Below are 17,204 nucleotides of genomic sequence, written 5' to 3' on the forward strand. Positions count from 1 at the left end.
CCATTATGCTGCAGGTCTTCATATGCAGCAATAGTCAGGTCGGTTTAATGTGTAAGGACCTAATTCTATTTTAATTAAGAAGACTGTTAAATGTGAAAAAGGTACACCATGGTAGATCACAAAGACCGGAGTACAAGAAGAAATTTACAATCAATCATACATTAATTAATCAGGTCAAATATTTATCTTAAAAGCCTCACTGAGTCTCAAGACATTTTCAAAAGCATCCTGCATGAGAATGGTTAATTTATTTTATTAAAAATTTTACATGTGGGAGGAAACCAGATTAGCCAAAGACATACCACATATCCAAGGAGATAATGCTCAAAAGTCTGCATGAACGAGTTCACAAACCCATTTTCTGTACTGACATGTATTGGCAACCCCATAGCTCAGCAGATTTCAGAGTTTAATAATTACATGTCATCGACTGACAATTGCCTCCAATGAGCTGGATTATAGGGCAAACATTCCTTTAAAAAAAGGGTAAGTCACATTCGGACTGCAAAAAACACGGAACATTTCTTTCTTCATTGTTAGGCTCTTTATGTATGTCTCTCTCACTCTACTGCACACAGCAATGGTCACCCACCTCTGTGTCGGGCTTGTGGGGCTATGTGGCTGGCTGGGTCTCGGCCCCCACAGGTAAGGGCCGGCCCGCTGTGCCAGGATGGCTCAGAGCCTCCAGCACATCCTGCACCAGCGTGATCTGGCTGCTTGCCTGCACATTCTGTGGCCATGCACGGGGAGTCAACACCGCAGAGACAATAAACTAGAGTTGTAAAAACTGTTCTGCGTTTCTGGTAACTGCATTAAAATAACTGCATTTAAAAAAAACTGCATTGGACAGCCTTAAACAAGTATATTTGACTTTTTAACTGAGAAAAAAAGGGAGCTGCCATGGTTTACGTGGATATTTCGCTGGACTTGCACAACCTAGTGGTCAATGGCTCTATTTAATATCAGTTAAAAAAAGGGCCAAGTTTCTTAACCCCCCCCCCCACCTCTGTTCACTCAGCAGTATAAATGGGTACACCAGAGTCGATTGGCAAGACATCAGGTTAGCGCGGAAGAGTGGACCACATTTTTTTTCTAATGGAGGCCCTTGCACCACCAGCAGGCAAACAAGTAATTTCACATGGTGGCCTAGGTTGCCGAGTGGTATATTTGCCCTCGTTTCTCAGTTAAAAGGTAAAGGTGAATTAATTGCTAATGTTCCACTGGAAACAATTACCGGTTAGTGATTTTCATAACCTGTAATCGATTCTGAAAATGGTATGGGCTCACCGGTTGTCAAATAACCCTACAATAAACCAATTATAATACAGTCTGTAAATGGGAAACTAATCAGGCAGAAATTTGAGATGAGGTATTACCAAATAAGAGTAATAATACATAATCAACGAGATTCCTCGACAGTAAAAGAGCGATAACCACTGGATCGGTCCTCCCATTATGCCTTGCATGTTACGTGACAAAACCATAATGCATGTAAAAACTAAATATTTAATTTTGCAAGGTAAAGCCTACTGAGCTATTAGCTCGACCTGGTCACACATAATAGTTCATCAAAGTGGCTTGTATCATGAGAACATGCAACCTCCAAATATAATGACATCAGGGTCAGATTGAAACCATTACTTCCTGCATACCAGGCAAGGGAGATAACATCTCGTCACCTTGGCGCCCACAGATTCAGACCAACCAAAAAGAGTCAAAAGTGTGGCCATATTATTTCATAAAGCAGCAGGAAAATTACCCAACTGCATCGTGGTTTCCTTCTCATTGGGAATCATCAATACAGTGCAGTCATCATTGTCAACTGCTGCCACACAGGCAACTTCAATATTACATTTGGACCAAAAGCGTGCGTCAGGCAGTGCGATGGTGGGTTGAGATGGTGGTGCAGGGCTTGCCTTCTCACTGATTTCAGCGACATCCTGCCGATGTTCCCAGGAAGGAAACACATTGGTGAAGGTGAGGGGCTCCAGACCGGCGTGGATCAGGTATGCCTTGGGGGGGTGGCTTGGGGACTTCGCTACATCCATACATGGCATTGCACACACACACAAACACACACAAACTCAATTTAGATTACACATAGCAACATCACCTCCTCCTGAGAAAATTTGGCAAGGGGCCTACTGAAAAAGTCATTAGGCTTCATAGACAACAACAATAATAATAATAACGTATAGTAGGGATATAACAATTTTTCAGTTCATCAATTAAATTAGATTTGAGCTCTCACGATACATGCAAAGAATCGCACTTGTAAAACTCAATGGTTTATGATTTACACAAATTATATACTAAATTAAATATTTAGGATAAAGGACTAAATTAGGTAGAACATATTTTCTTTTTTACAAGAGAGAATGCAAACAAGGCAGTATTCGATTTTTTAACAAGATAAAGAGGCAGGAAAATAAATCTTGAATCGAATTGTGACCCTTAATCATTGCAAGGCATAGAACAGAGAGCATACATCATGATATTGCTATTATATACATAAATCATGATATTGCGATTATATACATAAATCCTGATATTGATATTATATACATAAATCCTGATATTGCTATTATATACATAAATCCTGATATTGCTATTATATACATAAATCTTGAAATTTCTATTATATACATAAATGATTATATTGCTATTATAGACATAAATCCTGATGTTGCTATTATATACATAAATCCTGATATTGCTATTATATACATAAATCATGATATTGCGATTATATAGATAAATCCTGATATTGCTATTATATACATAAATCCTGATATTACCATTATATACATAAATCATGATATTGCTATTATATACATAAATCATGATATTGCTATTATATACATAAATCATGATATTGCTATTATATACATAAATCCTGATATTGCTATTATATACATAAATCATGATATTGCCATTATATACATAAATCATGATATTGCTATTATATACATAAAGATAACGATACGTGCTAGTTAGTTATTCACTTCCAAGTGCAACGAATGATGAATGTGTACGTACGCCGTCTAGTGTGAGTTGGTAACACATGCTCCCACTTCCTACCACGGTTGGTGCCACGGGTTCGTACCTGTCTCTGCTTCATACAATGCAACGTGCATAAGTTCAGTTGATTGATGCTACTGTGCTCAATGATTAATTGCAATCACTCTCTCAATATTGCTGACTCACCTGCGCATCACTCTTGTATCACGACTACCACAGTCAATGTATGTAAGTATGTTGAACTTCTTTCACACCCTACATTGCCAACCGTGCTAATTGGAGGTGCAGAGAAAGGACAAAAAATATGTGATACTCTGCCAATGTCAAGGAATTTTTTCTATCAAAATGAACATTTCCTCACTGCATAGTTTGTTTAACCATCACATTGTAGGCTATGACATTTTTCTTCATCCTTTTTACCTCGTGCCACTTTACTTTGTAATCTCCATTGTTTATTTTTCCCACATTGCTATACCCTTGGTCAATGGAAGAAAACCTGTTCAATCGTATCTATTGAACTATCATAACTTAATTTCTTACAACAAAAAAATCCAGACTGCTGATATGCTGGCTTGAAGTTCACGATTATTGGCATGAGGTACGACCACTAGATTATGAAAATATTTTCATACATAATAATGCTAGATTATTGCACCTTATACTGTTATAATCTTTTGAACAGGTTTATAAAAGGACATTCATCAATGGATTCACCATATTGTCAGTGCGGTTTTCATTAAAATTATTTACGACAATGAGCCAAGAATGTCTGTGTGTCCCGCGCGTAACGTCACTCCACATCTACCAGCCCCCCTCATTAATAATCATAAACAGGTGACGTCCTCCACATGGACCCCCTCTCATTAATAGTCATGAGCGGGTGACTCACTCCACAAGAAGAACCCCCCCCCCCTCATTAATAATCATGAGCATGTGACGTCACTCCACATCAAATAGCCCCCCTCATTAATAATCATGAGCAGGTGACGTCCTCCAAATGGAATCCCCCTCCATTAATAATAATTAGAGGGTGACGTCACTCCACATGGGGGGGGCGAGGCGCCTCCTCCCCCCTCCTCAGCGTCAACTTACAACCCTCACTACAAAGGCAGAACCCTCATGTCACGTGATCTCTGTAACGCTGTTGAGACATAGAAGTAAAAAGGACGTTATGATGAACAAGGGCTTATAACCCTTTAAATGAAATAAGTCTGTGTCTTCACGACCTTACAAATTGCACACGAATGGATGCAATAAATATATCACGTCGCGGTCTGCGTTTTGCTTGCAAGTTTCAGATTTACTGCAATACACCCGTCATTGGACGGGCAAAAGGCAAGTTCAAAATAATGTCCTGAAACAGCGTTTTGGACTGTTCTGTTTAAAATGAAGCACTGTGTGCTATAATCCAAGCTGTCTGTTATTGGCTTTGGAACTATCTTGTGTCCTCTCTAAGCAGGATTCTTATAACCTTCATCAATATAAAAAAAAATGGTTCTCACGTTTTGTACTCTTGCTGGCTTTGCAACTCCCTATCATCATCTCTTTTTCTGTGTTCCTATGTCTTTGGCTCAATTTAAAAACAACGGGTTAATTCTTATATGATGTACAATAATCAATGTTGTCTGTTGCTACCTGATTTTAGTTACTTGGAAACACACACCGGAATTATTGTCCCCTACTGGCAGACTAATACCCATTTGCAGGCAGGCACTGCGTCACATTGTGCCGCACAGGGACAGCTGCCATTGGGGGTCCCCTTTGAATGGCTGAGATGAGATGTCATGTAAGGTGCTTTGAGATGCTGAGACATGTGATCACCATATGAATGCACAATTATAAAAGGCCACGTGGGGCACATGCTCAGCACGTCGCCCTGCACACGCGCGCACCTGTGCAGTAGCTCAGGACAGTCTGCATGGCAGCTCGGCGGGCCTGGTGCCACAGATGGCGAGACAGAGAGTTTGAGTGGGGGTCACCCCCGTTGGGCCACCAGCCCTGCCACAGGTACACCTCCTGGTGATTGTCCACCACGAACAGGGCTGCACTCACACACAGAGATAAGAATGCCAACTTATAGCCATAGAGACTGTTGTGGAAAGTATTGTTCACCGTACGTAGCCAACCGTGCTAATCAGAGGTGCGGGGTAAGAGCAACAAAACTAAACGCAAAAAGCAGTTATAAAGAAATTAGTTTTCAATCTAGATAAGCATGCACTGCAACCATATATACTGTTTGGGCAAGTGGTGTTAGAGAGCACCTGTTAAGGATGGATAGGGCACATGAGTTGATGTTGAAACTTGAAACGTGTGGCCACTACCACACCCAGCCATCTTTGTCTCCTCAGTACCACTTGATTATATATCGCATTAGGTACTAATTTAAGTTTGAGTCGACTTCGAAGAGGCTCAGGACAAGTTCAGATATCACTCACCACTGCTATTAGCAGCGGTTGGGAATCAAACTCAAGTTTCCAGGTTCATAGCGCAGCACGCTCACATTTATCCAGACCAAAATAAAAAACGTGGTAAGCATCCAATTAATTATTCATATTCAACCCAGTGCAAAGCGCCAATGACTCGTACCGTAGATACACACGCGTAGCTTAGCTGGGAGATATACACGACTAAGCGGTGCTGATGTACACACATAGGCCTGGCTGACTTGGGATGGACACACAATCGGCTAATGTTGTTCACAAACGCACGCACACACCTGGCTGGCTGCCGCTGTACAGCTCGTCCTGCAGGAAGGGGGTGGAGCAAACGGCTCCGGGAATGCGCGCCGCGTACAGCCGCTCCCGTGCCACCAGACGGCCACACGACACCTCCAGGCCGAACAACCGCGGGGTGAAGTTAAACCTGCCTGGGTCTGCACACACAGACACGCGCACACAGATCCCACGTGTCGAGAGAGCATCTATTAAGGCCGGCACAAGGCAGGGAGTCGGTTTGGAGAACACCACGCCGGGCCTCATTCATCTCCCCAGTGCCGATATTTACACAGTGGACCAGGTAGTTATTGTATGGCTTGTTCACCTTGGCGAAGCACTAGTTCGGATATCACTTGACAATGATAGTAGCTCTAGCCGGGACATTAACTTGGGTTGTGGGGTACGTAGAGCAGCACTTTAAAAATTATACCACCACTCCCCACACACACACAAATACAACGGGATACACACACATAAACATACAGTACACATGCATACAAGCATGAACATATTTGAGAAGCATACATTGACACTGATTGAAAAAGGCTGAGACACAGGTAGATAAAGATATGGATGGCCACAACAACCACCACAGACATGAACAAGAATACAACACAGCAAGTACTTTGGGATGCAGAGAGAGAGAGAGAAGATGATAGAAAGGGATGCACTTGTAAACAGAAATGAAGGATGAATGTGAAAGTGTAATGTCAATAGAGCCTGCATGCGATGTGAGGGGTCAGCCTGCAATACGAATGCACTAGTGGCCACGGGAGGTAATGACATGTGTATCAGTGTGAGTGGGAAGGGACTGGTGGCTACGGGAATGTTCGAGAAGGAAGCGTGGTCAGGTGACGGAAGAGGACGGTGGAGTCTGCCGGTAGAGCCAGCGTCCAGAGTCAGGGAGAATGATCTAGAAAGGGGGCGTGGCCTCGTGTTGATAAATAAGGGAGATGCGCGGGAGACTCGGGGCTGTTGCAGTGGGGATCTCCGCCTGATGTCAAGTGCACGTGTCTTCATTACAGTGCCATCTTAAGAGAAGTGTGTCAAGTCGTCATTACACAAGGATGACTCGCAAGCAGTGGCGTAGCTATCAAGTGTGCAGGACGTGCAACTGCTCCAGGGGCCATGCAGGATCCAGGAACTGGCCTACAAAGTGTGGGACATTGGACAGGGGGCTCCATTTAATTCCTTGAGTGAGAGCCCATGCCAATCATGCTACGCCACCGGGCGCCGTGGTGGCAAGATGTTAACTACTTCGCCTGGTATGCAGGAGGTCGTCGGTTCGATTCCAACCCTGACGACCGTATATTTGGAGTTTGCACGTCTCTGTCCAAGTGGTTGCATGGATTTTTTCTCCGGGTCCTCCGGGTTTTTCCCTCCACATCATTTAGAAACATGCATTTAGAGTATTTGGCTGCTGTAACTTTCCGCATGATAAGCCACTTGGTTGAGCTATCATTTGTAGCCAGGTCGCTTCTGAAAAAGCACTACATAGCTCAGTGGGCCTTACTTGGTAAAATAAAAAATAGTTTAGTTTAGGTAAGGTTGTGGGGGCGCAGGTAGACGAATGGGGCGTAGGGTCGTGCGCCACACACCCTGCAGCATGCAGTCGTATGCCTTGCGGTTGCGGCGCCCAAGCGCATCCCAGAATGCCGTGGGCTCAGCCCCCTCCTCACACTCCTCAATGTTCAGGCGACTGCTGCTGTGCAGCCCTGCCTCCAGCGGGCACCTGCACGCACACACCACCAGTGGCAGCTACGTTAGGGTCAGCTGCAATGAGGTCGACAAGGTTAGCAATGCCACGCGGATGAGAAACATGGGAACGTCGAGGAAGAAAATGGAACAAAAGATGAAAATATGCACGCTTGCATATACATTGAGAGACAGAGAGAGAGAGAAACACATGGATTAGAGGACATATGCAATCTAGTGAGTGAGCTTGTGCAAGACTTGTCGCTAAAGGAGATAATGGATGGTGGTTGAGACTAATGATAGAGTGGCAGCCAAGGGAGGGAATATGTCAAGGCTGATAATATTGTGGATACACATACATACAGAAAAATACATTGCTATTGTCATTTAGCATTAAATAATATTAACTGTCAGAACAGGTGCCATTTATTATCAAGCACCTACCTACTAAAGCTGTCATTCTACAGGAGGGTTTAATGAGGCCTCTATCACGAATCCATGGGGGGGGGGTGGACGGAGCCGGGGGGGGCAGGGGGCGGAGCCGGGGGGGGGGGCGACGGAGCCAGGAGGGGGCTGACGGAGCTGGGGGGGGGGGCGACGGAGCCAGGGGGGGCGACGGAGCCGGGGGGGGGGCGATGGCGCGGGCAGAGGGAGCCGACACTGACTTTCTCATACATCATACACTGACTCAATCACACATCATGCACTGACTCACTCACACATCATGCACTGACTCACACACCATACACTGACTCACTCACACATCATACACTGACTCACTCACACATCATACACTGACTTACTCACACTATGCACTGACTCACTCACACATCATGCACTGACTCGCTCATCATGCGCTTACTCACTCACACATCATACACTCGCACAACCACTGACCCATTCACTCATCATACACAGGTTCACTCATTGTTTGCTGGCTCACTCGCACATCATACACTGACTCACTCATCATGCGCTGACTAACACATCGTGCGCTGACTCACATCATACACTCACTCAACCTTATACTGACTCAATCATCATACGCTGACTCGCACATCATACACTCACTCACGCTGCTGCTGACTCACTCACACACCATACACTGGGAGTGTCGTGCTGCCAGCTATGGCTGCAGGTTTTGTCGTACGTGTTATGTATATCGTTTATTGTTAAATTTAAAATCACAGTTCCTATGATTACTGTTGTTACATTGTTTTTGTAGCTTTATTTTGGTCTGGTTGTGGTGTAATAGTTTTCTGCAATGTAGATTCATATTTTGTTTGTTGCGGTTGCACCCGACATTAAGAGCCGCGTGGCTCACAGGGTTATACCTAATAAATGAAACTTGAAACTTGAAAATGGCTACCTTTGTTTTTCCACTGACAATGTTGACCATACCATACCACCCTCTCGACGCCATGCCAGCGTTAATAGCTGCTTGCTGAAGGCACTTGCCTTAACAGTTTGTTAAAGGATATACAGGGATCATTTGTCATATACATACATGTATGCAAAGACATACATACCCCATGTAACCTATACAGGTTGTTGGGGCAAGTCTTGTTATTGAGGACCTATGAAGGTTGTGTGACCAGCTTAATGCCGGACCGCATTTATCTCACCCGTTCTGATGTATTCCATACTGCTCCTAGCACTAATTTAAGGCTGAGCTAACCTGGGCACTGATCCAGGCCCAGGACTAATTCAGATAATCATCACTTATGTTAGCTATGGCTGGGTATCGAACTGGGGTTTCTGGGTTCAAAGCGCAGTTCTCTAACCACTACACTACCGCTCACCACCAAACAAACAAACACATCTCATATAGGCTACACAGGCAGTCAAAGGAATTGTTCGCGAGCACCTATGAAGGTCAACACAGCACATGAGATGGTGCTGTTGCTACACCATGGCAATTGCTGTTGTTTAATACAACACACCAGGGACTCACTTAAGGCGGAGTCAATATAGGGGAGACCCAAGACGGGTTCAGATATTCGTCACCGATATTGGCTGTGAGCGGGAATCAAACTCTGATCGCCGGGTTTGATACCTGCTCAGAGCAAACATCAGTACACGTGCACACACTAATACACTTTTTATTTTACAAGGTAAGGCTCACTGAGCAATATAGTTTTTTTTCAAAAGCGACCTGGCGACAAATTATAGCGTAATGAAGTGGCTTATCATGTGGAAATTTATAGCAGCCAAATCCACGAAACACATGTTTCTAAATGTGGAGGGAAAAACCACAGGACCCAGATAAAGATCCACACGACCACAGAGAGAACATGCAAACTCCAAATATAGAGATATCAGGCCTCCTCCATACCAGGTGAGGTAGTTAACATCTCGCCACCGCGGTGCTCCACACAAACGCACGCAGCACACACAAGCACTCACAGCTCGCCGATGCGTTTGGCTGCCTGCTTTGCCACGGGCCGGCCAGATGGCTGAGCCTTGCAGCCGTGCCACAGCAGGATGGACGCCTGGTGCACGTTGAGCAGCAGCATGTGGGCTCGCGAGCGCAGGCTGCTCACGTGGCACGCCACCTCCAGCAGGTGCGCCTCCAGCGGTACCTCGCCCCGGACGCAGTATAGCCGCCAGTCACCTAACACAGACACGTGCGCATGCCATCTGTGGTGATTATGGTGCAACTAATTAAAATAACGATTATACATGTATGGAGGTGCGGGGGAAGGAAAACAAAATAACACACAGAAAATAAGTTGTATAGAAATGAGTTTTCAATCGAGATTTAAAAGTGCGTAGCTCCAGTGGCTTCCTAATATTGGAAGGAAGAGCGTTCCAGACGGCCACAGAAGTGCATGTGAAAACGCGCGATGCAGTGACCGTCTTTGTTTGATGGCTAGCCAAAAGCCGCTACGAGGATGACCAGAGTTCGCGTGAAGGTTTATGCTCCTTGACAAGATCAGCAAGATATTGCGGATCATTTGTGGCAAGCACAAACGAATTTTCAGCCCTTTTGCGAATCCTCTGCAGGATCAAGGCCTCTCTATGCCGGTCAGTCATTCAGAATGTTTGCCCATACTTCACAAAGCCACGATGTACATACCTGTGGTAATATTTATTCAAAAGTAAGTATGCTAATGATAATGACACTCACGCCCATGTGAAGAGTGACTTACAGAAATTTATTCAATGTAAGGGAGGTATGACGTCAGTATGCAAAAAAACTACAGAAACTAGAGAAGAATCATGGTGGAATATTAAAATAATAATAAATAAATAACAATCCCCCTTTTTATGAATTTACTGTTGGATGATGACCTCTCCAAGTTGTGTGGGTCGTGGGGGTTGGTTGGAGGCAGTTACAGCACACTTGGTAATGTAGTACAGTAATGTACAACAATGGATGTTTCTGTTGCCCAGAACATAGCTCCACATAAGTGTCTGTCCCCTGTTTTATGCATAGTGGTCACTCACGCAAGCACTTTCCAGACTCGACCATACTTAGCTACCAAGGTCTGACAGGATCAGGTACACATTCCAGGTCATTTCAACACAGGCACACCTTAGACATGCTGAGCCTAAAATGCACACGTGATTTCCCTTTTTTGCTTCACGGAGGAGATAGAGGTAAGCAGATAAATGTAGGCACTCCATGCATGTGAGTGTGGATGTAGGTGCACGCATAGCAGTGTGAGTAAATAATGCCGCTGACCCTGGGTCCCAGCTTCCTCCTCTTCTCTCCGACCAGCATGCACAGTCATCCCACCCTGGAAGAGCTGCAGGAAAGAAGGAGGTTCTCTGCCTTGGGTCACTGGAACCTACAAAACACACAAAAAACAATGGACAAAGATCCCTCATGTATCCATTCAGACTGTTGAGGTAACTCCTGCCAAAATTATATGAAGGTTCAGCAAGGCACGTGAAGGAATGGTGTGGTCTGAATCACACCCAACCAGCATTGTCTCCCTAGTGTTGCTATTTACACACCCCACAAGGTGCTCATTTAAGGCTGAGTTCACTTAGGGGAAGCGCAGGACAAGTTCTCAAACTCAAGTCGATTATTAGATCAGTAATAATGCATTGCGCTGACCATTGTACCAGCACTCCTCACGCCCCAAACCCGCACATGGGTCATTGTTTTAGCATTGTGGCCCTGTCAAGAGATATAATGACAGTGATATCTAACCTATGGCCAAATCACCCTGAATGTGCTCGGTGTAGTCAGATCTTATTAGTTGAGGAAGATGGAGTGTGGTATCATAGGTGAATGAAAAGAAAATGCCTGTAGATATCAAGCATTGCAGGCTTAGGCTGTCAGATGGCCAGGAGTTGGCAGTACAGTCATGGATTCTTGAATCCATCTGTGTGGAGCTTTAAGTGTTGTCATGTTGTATTTGTTAATTTTTTTTCCCCCCGCCGAGTACCCTTGATTCATTTCACAAACACTGTATTGATAAAATTGGCCAAATATCCCATTGCAGTACTCTCACAAAAAAAAAGAATCCCGTGGCTCTACCATTGCTACGATTGTTCTTATTGCTGACAGTGACAATGATTAAAGTTGAGGAGGAGCGACCTGGGGTCCCCGGTCTTCCCCCAGCTCCACCGCCATGAGTGCCGTCGTTCCCTTCTCGTCCACCGTCGAGTGCCGGCCCTGCCAGAAGAAGTAGGCGCAGCGCTCCATGCCGGCCGCGGGGCCGCGTCCGCGGGAGTCTGCGCGTCCCCCGGCGGACATGAGCACCGCCCACCACAGGAACACGATCGTTGGCCGCGTTAAAACAAGCACACGGCGCGAGCGGAAACTTCCCCGCGCAGAGAACACGCGCGGGCAGAGCTGCGATCGCTCCTGCTGGGAAGCATAAAACACGGTTCCACCTGCGACTGCGAAGCGGAGTAAACGCTGGGGCGCGTAAGTCAACCGCTGCCCATCGAGACCATATTAAACTATTTAAAACTATATTCTTAGCTCTTTCGGTAAAGTCACGTTGAAGGGAAACAATAAAATAATAAAATATATATAAAACAATAAAAATTCTCACGACGTTTCGACCATAACACAAACAGTCATCATCAGGTGTGAAAACAACGGCAAGAAACATTTGAAAGAAGTGGCGGTTTGCATTTATTTATTCATTTTTAAACGGTGTTTATATATTTTATTATTTTACTGTTTCCCTTTAACGTGACTTTACCGAAAGACCTAAGAATATGAATTACTGCAGTCACGAAAGCTTTAAATCAAAATTTATTTAAAACTAATTTTACCAGGTAAGGCCCACTGAGCTGTATAGCTCTTTTTTCGGAAGGGACCTGGCCAAAAATGATAGCTCAACGAGGTGGCGTATCACGTGTAAATTTGTAGCAGCCAAATACTCTAAACGCGTGTTTCTAAATGAGGGAATAACTGGTGGACCCGGAGAAAAATCAATGCGATCACGAGGAGAACATGTAAACTCCAAATATACAGGCATCAGGGTTGGGATCGAACCCACGACCCTCCTGTATACCAGGCGAGGTAGTAAACATCTCACCGCCGTAGCGGTGGCAATCAAAGAAATTCAGCAGCCAGCAACAACCGGCACGTTTGAGTGGCTAAAATAACTTAAGACATCGATTTATAATAATCTGTGCCTGTTGCACATTCAGTCTCTTCTCTAAGCAAGACATCGTCATAAAGTACAGGACTGGAAGCGTATCTGTGTTTGATGGGTGTTGGATTGAACTTGATGAAGTAAGATGATGATGAAGCTGACACACTTGCGCCCATGTGATAAATTATAGATACAGTGAGGGAAAAAAGTATTTGATCCCCTGCTGGTTTTGTACATTTGCCCACTGACAAAGAAATTATCAATCAATAATTTTAATGGTAGGTTTATTTCAACAGTGAGAGACAGAATAACAAAAAAAATCCAGAAAAACGCATGTCAAAAATGTTATAAATTGATTTGCATTTTAATGAGGGAAATAAGTATTTGACCCCTCTGCAAAACATGACTTAGTACTTGATGGCAAAACCCTTGTTGGCAATCACAGAGGTCAGACGTTTCTTGTAGTTGGCCACCAGGTTTGCACACATCTCAGGAGGGATTTTGTCCCACTCCTCTTAGCAGATCTTCTCTAAGTCATTAAATTTTCGAGGCTGACCTTTGGCAACTCGAACCTTCAGCTCCCTCCACAGATTTTCTATGGTATTAAGGTCTGGAGACTGGCTAGGCCACTCCAGGACCTTAATGTGCTTCTTCTTGAGCCACTCCTTTGTTGCCTTGGCCGTGTGTTTTGGGTCATTGTCATGCTGGAATACCCATCCACGACCCATTTTCAATGCCCTGGCTGAGAGAAGGAGGTTCTCACCCAAGATTTGACGGTACATGGCCCCGTCCATCGTCCCTTTGATGCGGTGAAGTTGTCCTGTCCCCTTAGCAGAAAAAGACCCCCAAAGCATAATGTTTCCACCTCCATGTTTGACAGTGGGGATGGTGTTCTTGGGGTCATAGGCAGCATTCCTCCTCCTCCAAACACGGCGAGTTGAGTTGATGCCAAAGAGCTCCATTTTAGTCTCATCTGACCACAACATTTTCACCCAGTTGTCCTCTGAATCATTCAGATGTTAATTGGCAAACTTCAGACGGGCATGTATATGTGCTTTCTTGAGCAGGGGGACCTTGCGGGCGCTGCAGGATTTCAGTCCTTCACGGCGTAGTGTGCTACCAATTGTTTTCTTGGTGACTATGGTCCCAGCTGCCTTGAGATCATTGACAAGACCCTCCCGTGTAGTTCTGGGCTGATTCCTCACCGTTCACATGATCATTGCAACTCCACGAGGTGAGATCTTGCATGGAGCCCCAGGCCGAGGGAGATTGACAGTTCTTTTGTGTTTCTTCCATTTGCGAATAATCGCACCAACTGTTGTCACCTTCTCACCAAGCTGCTTGGCAATGGTCTTGTAGCCCATTCCAGCCTTGTGTATGTCTACAATCTTGTCCCTGACATCCTTGGAGAGCTCTTTGGTCTTGGCCATGGTGGAGAGTTTGGAATCTGATTGATTGATTGCTTCTGTGGACAGGTGTCTTTTATACAGGTAACAAGCTGAGATTAGGAGCACTCCCTTTAAGAGTGTGCTCCTAATCTCAGCTCGTTACCTGTATAAAAAATACCTGGGAGCCAGAAATCTTTCTGATTGAGAGGGGGTCAAATATTTATTTCCCTCATTAAAAATGCAAATCAATTTATAACATTTTTGACATGCGTTTTTCTGGATTTTGTTGTTGTTATTCTGTCTCTCACTGTTCAAATAAACCTAACATTAAAATTATAGACTGATCATTTCGTTGTCAGTGGGCAAACGTACAAAATCAGCAGGGGATCAAATACTTTTTTTCCCACACTGTATGTGTGAAATATGTATTAGGCATACTGAGTAAGTATGCTCTATGAGAGGTATGGTGCAATTATAATAGTTATTTTATTCATTAATAATTAAATAATATTCACACTTTTATCAACCCACTGCTGCATGAAGGCCTCCAACACAAGTCGGTGATGATAGTTGTTTGATCAGTCTTCACCATGCTGGTCAGTGTAGGTTCGTGGGGAGAAAGTGGTTAGAGCTGAGGACCAGTTCAGATATATCGGTCACCACTGATTTTAGCTGTGACGAGGTTTCGAACTCAGGTCAGTGAGCTTATAGCATATGGTCACCACTGCACCTCTGACCCAATTATATGGTGCAAATTACCATTGAACACATTTATGGTAACATTGTAGTAGTATGAATATGGTAGATTTATAGATGCATTATATAGATGGAGCAATTCAGAGGTAAAATAGACTTATTTACATAAAAGCTCCAATGCAGATGGGGTTATGATAGAATCATAATGCATCCTAGAAGTAGACCATATGTAAAGTGGGTATGTAACAATCCACTCCTCCAGAAATTCAATTAAATGTAACGATTCAGAGTCGTACGCTTCAACAGTTGGTGCTATTTGTGTCACATTCGCTGTTTCTCATTTTGACCATCTAGTTTGTACCCGTTCATTCGCTATTTTGCCCTGAAGTGAATGTTCACAAAGCATCCGCACGAATTGCAAACAATCCAGCCGCCACATTGTTACGCGCCTTCTTATTGCACGCGCGCCACGATTCCGAGCATGCACCGTGAGCAGAAGGGATGGGGGGTTTCAGTGGACGAATTGACGCGTCGTTACACACCCGGTGTTTAGCACACAAAGCCGTGCCCTCACCCGTGCCGAGCAGCACGTATCTCCACTTCAGCACATAGGTGTCACCCTCGTGGAACTGGCCCACGCTCGACTGAGGTACGCGGCTGTAGTCGCAGTCCAGGATGTGCCACACGTCCACGCCGGCTGTGGCAATGTCACGGCCGCCCATGGCGCCCCGCGCCCCCCTGCCGGGTCCTAGCCCCTCCAGAGGGGCCTCTGCGGCACCCGCCGGGTCCTGGGACTCGGAGGGCTCGATGAGCATCAGGCGAATGTCGCACGGGTGCAGCTCGGGCGGCTGGGTGTCACCCTGGAAGGAACGCACCAATCAGAAGCCTTCATATGGCCTCGTCGAAATCACATAATTTCTATATTTATTTACTTTTTACCAGGTAAGGCCCACTGAGCTGTATAGCTCTTTTTCAGAAGCGACCTGGCCACAAATTACAGCTCAACGAAGTGGCCCATCACGTAGAAATGCGTAGTGACGCAAATAAGGGTCACTGTGCTGTTGCGCCAGCCTCGGGTTCTGGAGTGCCGCTGAGCGTCGTGAGCCTCCATTGGAGGCTTAAGGGACACGTGACCGGAGGCCGGGAGCCCGGGCTTGATACAGCAGGAGGCGTGGCCGATGACGCGGCCGAGGGGGGAGCGAGGCCGCGGCTTGGAAAATGAAGGGGGAGCGCCGAGGGGATTCGGGGATCGTTTTTGGGGAGAGGACTTCGCTCTTCGCTGCCTGCTCCTCGTTCGTCGTGTAGTTTAGCTGAGATTCGTGGGTCAGGTGGCATGTGTGCTACCTGACCCCGTTCGTACAGCTTAAGCTCACACGCACATAGCGGTCGATAGCCACACCTAGTTGGAGAACCCGGAGTGTTACGGAGCTGTTTATTAAACGTGTTGCCTCCAACTTAGAGTGTGTGCGTCCCTCTGCAACACACTACAAATGTACGGCAGCCAAATACTCTAAATCAATACGGGCGTCAAGAGATGGACGTTGCTCATTTTGAATGTTCGGGCAAGTGCTGTTAGTGAGCACCCATTAAGAACGTTGCGGCACATGACGAGGTAAGATCGTGTCGTCATAATCGCACATGCCCAACTACCTACGCTCGATGCAGATTTTTTCGCATATATCATGATAGGTCGCCATTTTAGGTTGAGTCAACCTATGGGAGGCCCAAGCTATGGGCAAAGGCGTCGTGCATGGCCTGGAATTGAACCCAGGTAATCGTGATCGTGGCACAGTGCACAAATCATGAGTGCTCCACGTGAGAGAGTACGACTACTACCACAAATACCCCCATGTAGCCATAAAGACTGTTGAAGCAATTGATGTTCAACAGCACGTATTTAGATTGGCATGGAAAACAAGAAGATTTTGTGGTCAGCACCATATCTGGTCACCTTTGTCTTCCAAGTACTGTTCGTAATTACCACGCTTGGTGATAATTTAAGGCTTAGGCATGCCGAAAACAGGTTTACATATCATTTGCCACTGAATTTATCCATAGCTGGGAATTAATTGCAGGTTTATGGGAGTCATAGTGTACTGTGCTCACTACTACATGGATGGTAG

The 17,204-nt window shown here is 45.2% G+C and overlaps 1 protein-coding gene across 9 annotated transcripts in view; it reads right to left on the reverse strand.

The window, feature by feature from the left end:
- The window catches only part of LOC116943710 (uncharacterized), a 106,045-nt gene that overhangs the window by 2,520 nt on the left and 86,321 nt on the right, over window positions 1-17,204 (reverse strand). For all 9 annotated transcript variants that reach the window (XM_032956801.2, XM_032956802.2, XM_032956798.2 and 6 more), the window contains 9 exons: window positions 15,656-15,941; window positions 11,983-12,119; window positions 11,119-11,224; window positions 9,837-10,044; window positions 7,334-7,467; window positions 5,738-5,893; window positions 4,914-5,063; window positions 1,917-2,038; window positions 593-730 (listed from right to left, as the gene is read on the reverse strand). In XM_032956801.2, the coding sequence (XP_032812692.1) occupies window positions 614-730; window positions 1,917-2,038; window positions 4,914-5,063; window positions 5,738-5,893; window positions 7,334-7,467; window positions 9,837-10,044; window positions 11,119-11,224; window positions 11,983-12,119; window positions 15,656-15,941 (1,416 nt within the window). In that variant the 3' untranslated portion in view covers window positions 593-613. The remainder of the gene's footprint in view (window positions 1-592; window positions 731-1,916; window positions 2,039-4,913; window positions 5,064-5,737; window positions 5,894-7,333; window positions 7,468-9,836; window positions 10,045-11,118; window positions 11,225-11,982; window positions 12,120-15,655; window positions 15,942-17,204) is intronic.

The sequence above is a fragment of the Petromyzon marinus genome, chromosome 19 (assembly GCF_048934315.1).
Source record: "Petromyzon marinus isolate PM22_M1 ecotype Great Lakes invasive population chromosome 19, UKy_Petmar_22M1.pri1.0, whole genome shotgun sequence".
Taxonomy (NCBI): Eukaryota; Metazoa; Chordata; class Hyperoartia; order Petromyzontiformes; family Petromyzontidae; genus Petromyzon; species Petromyzon marinus.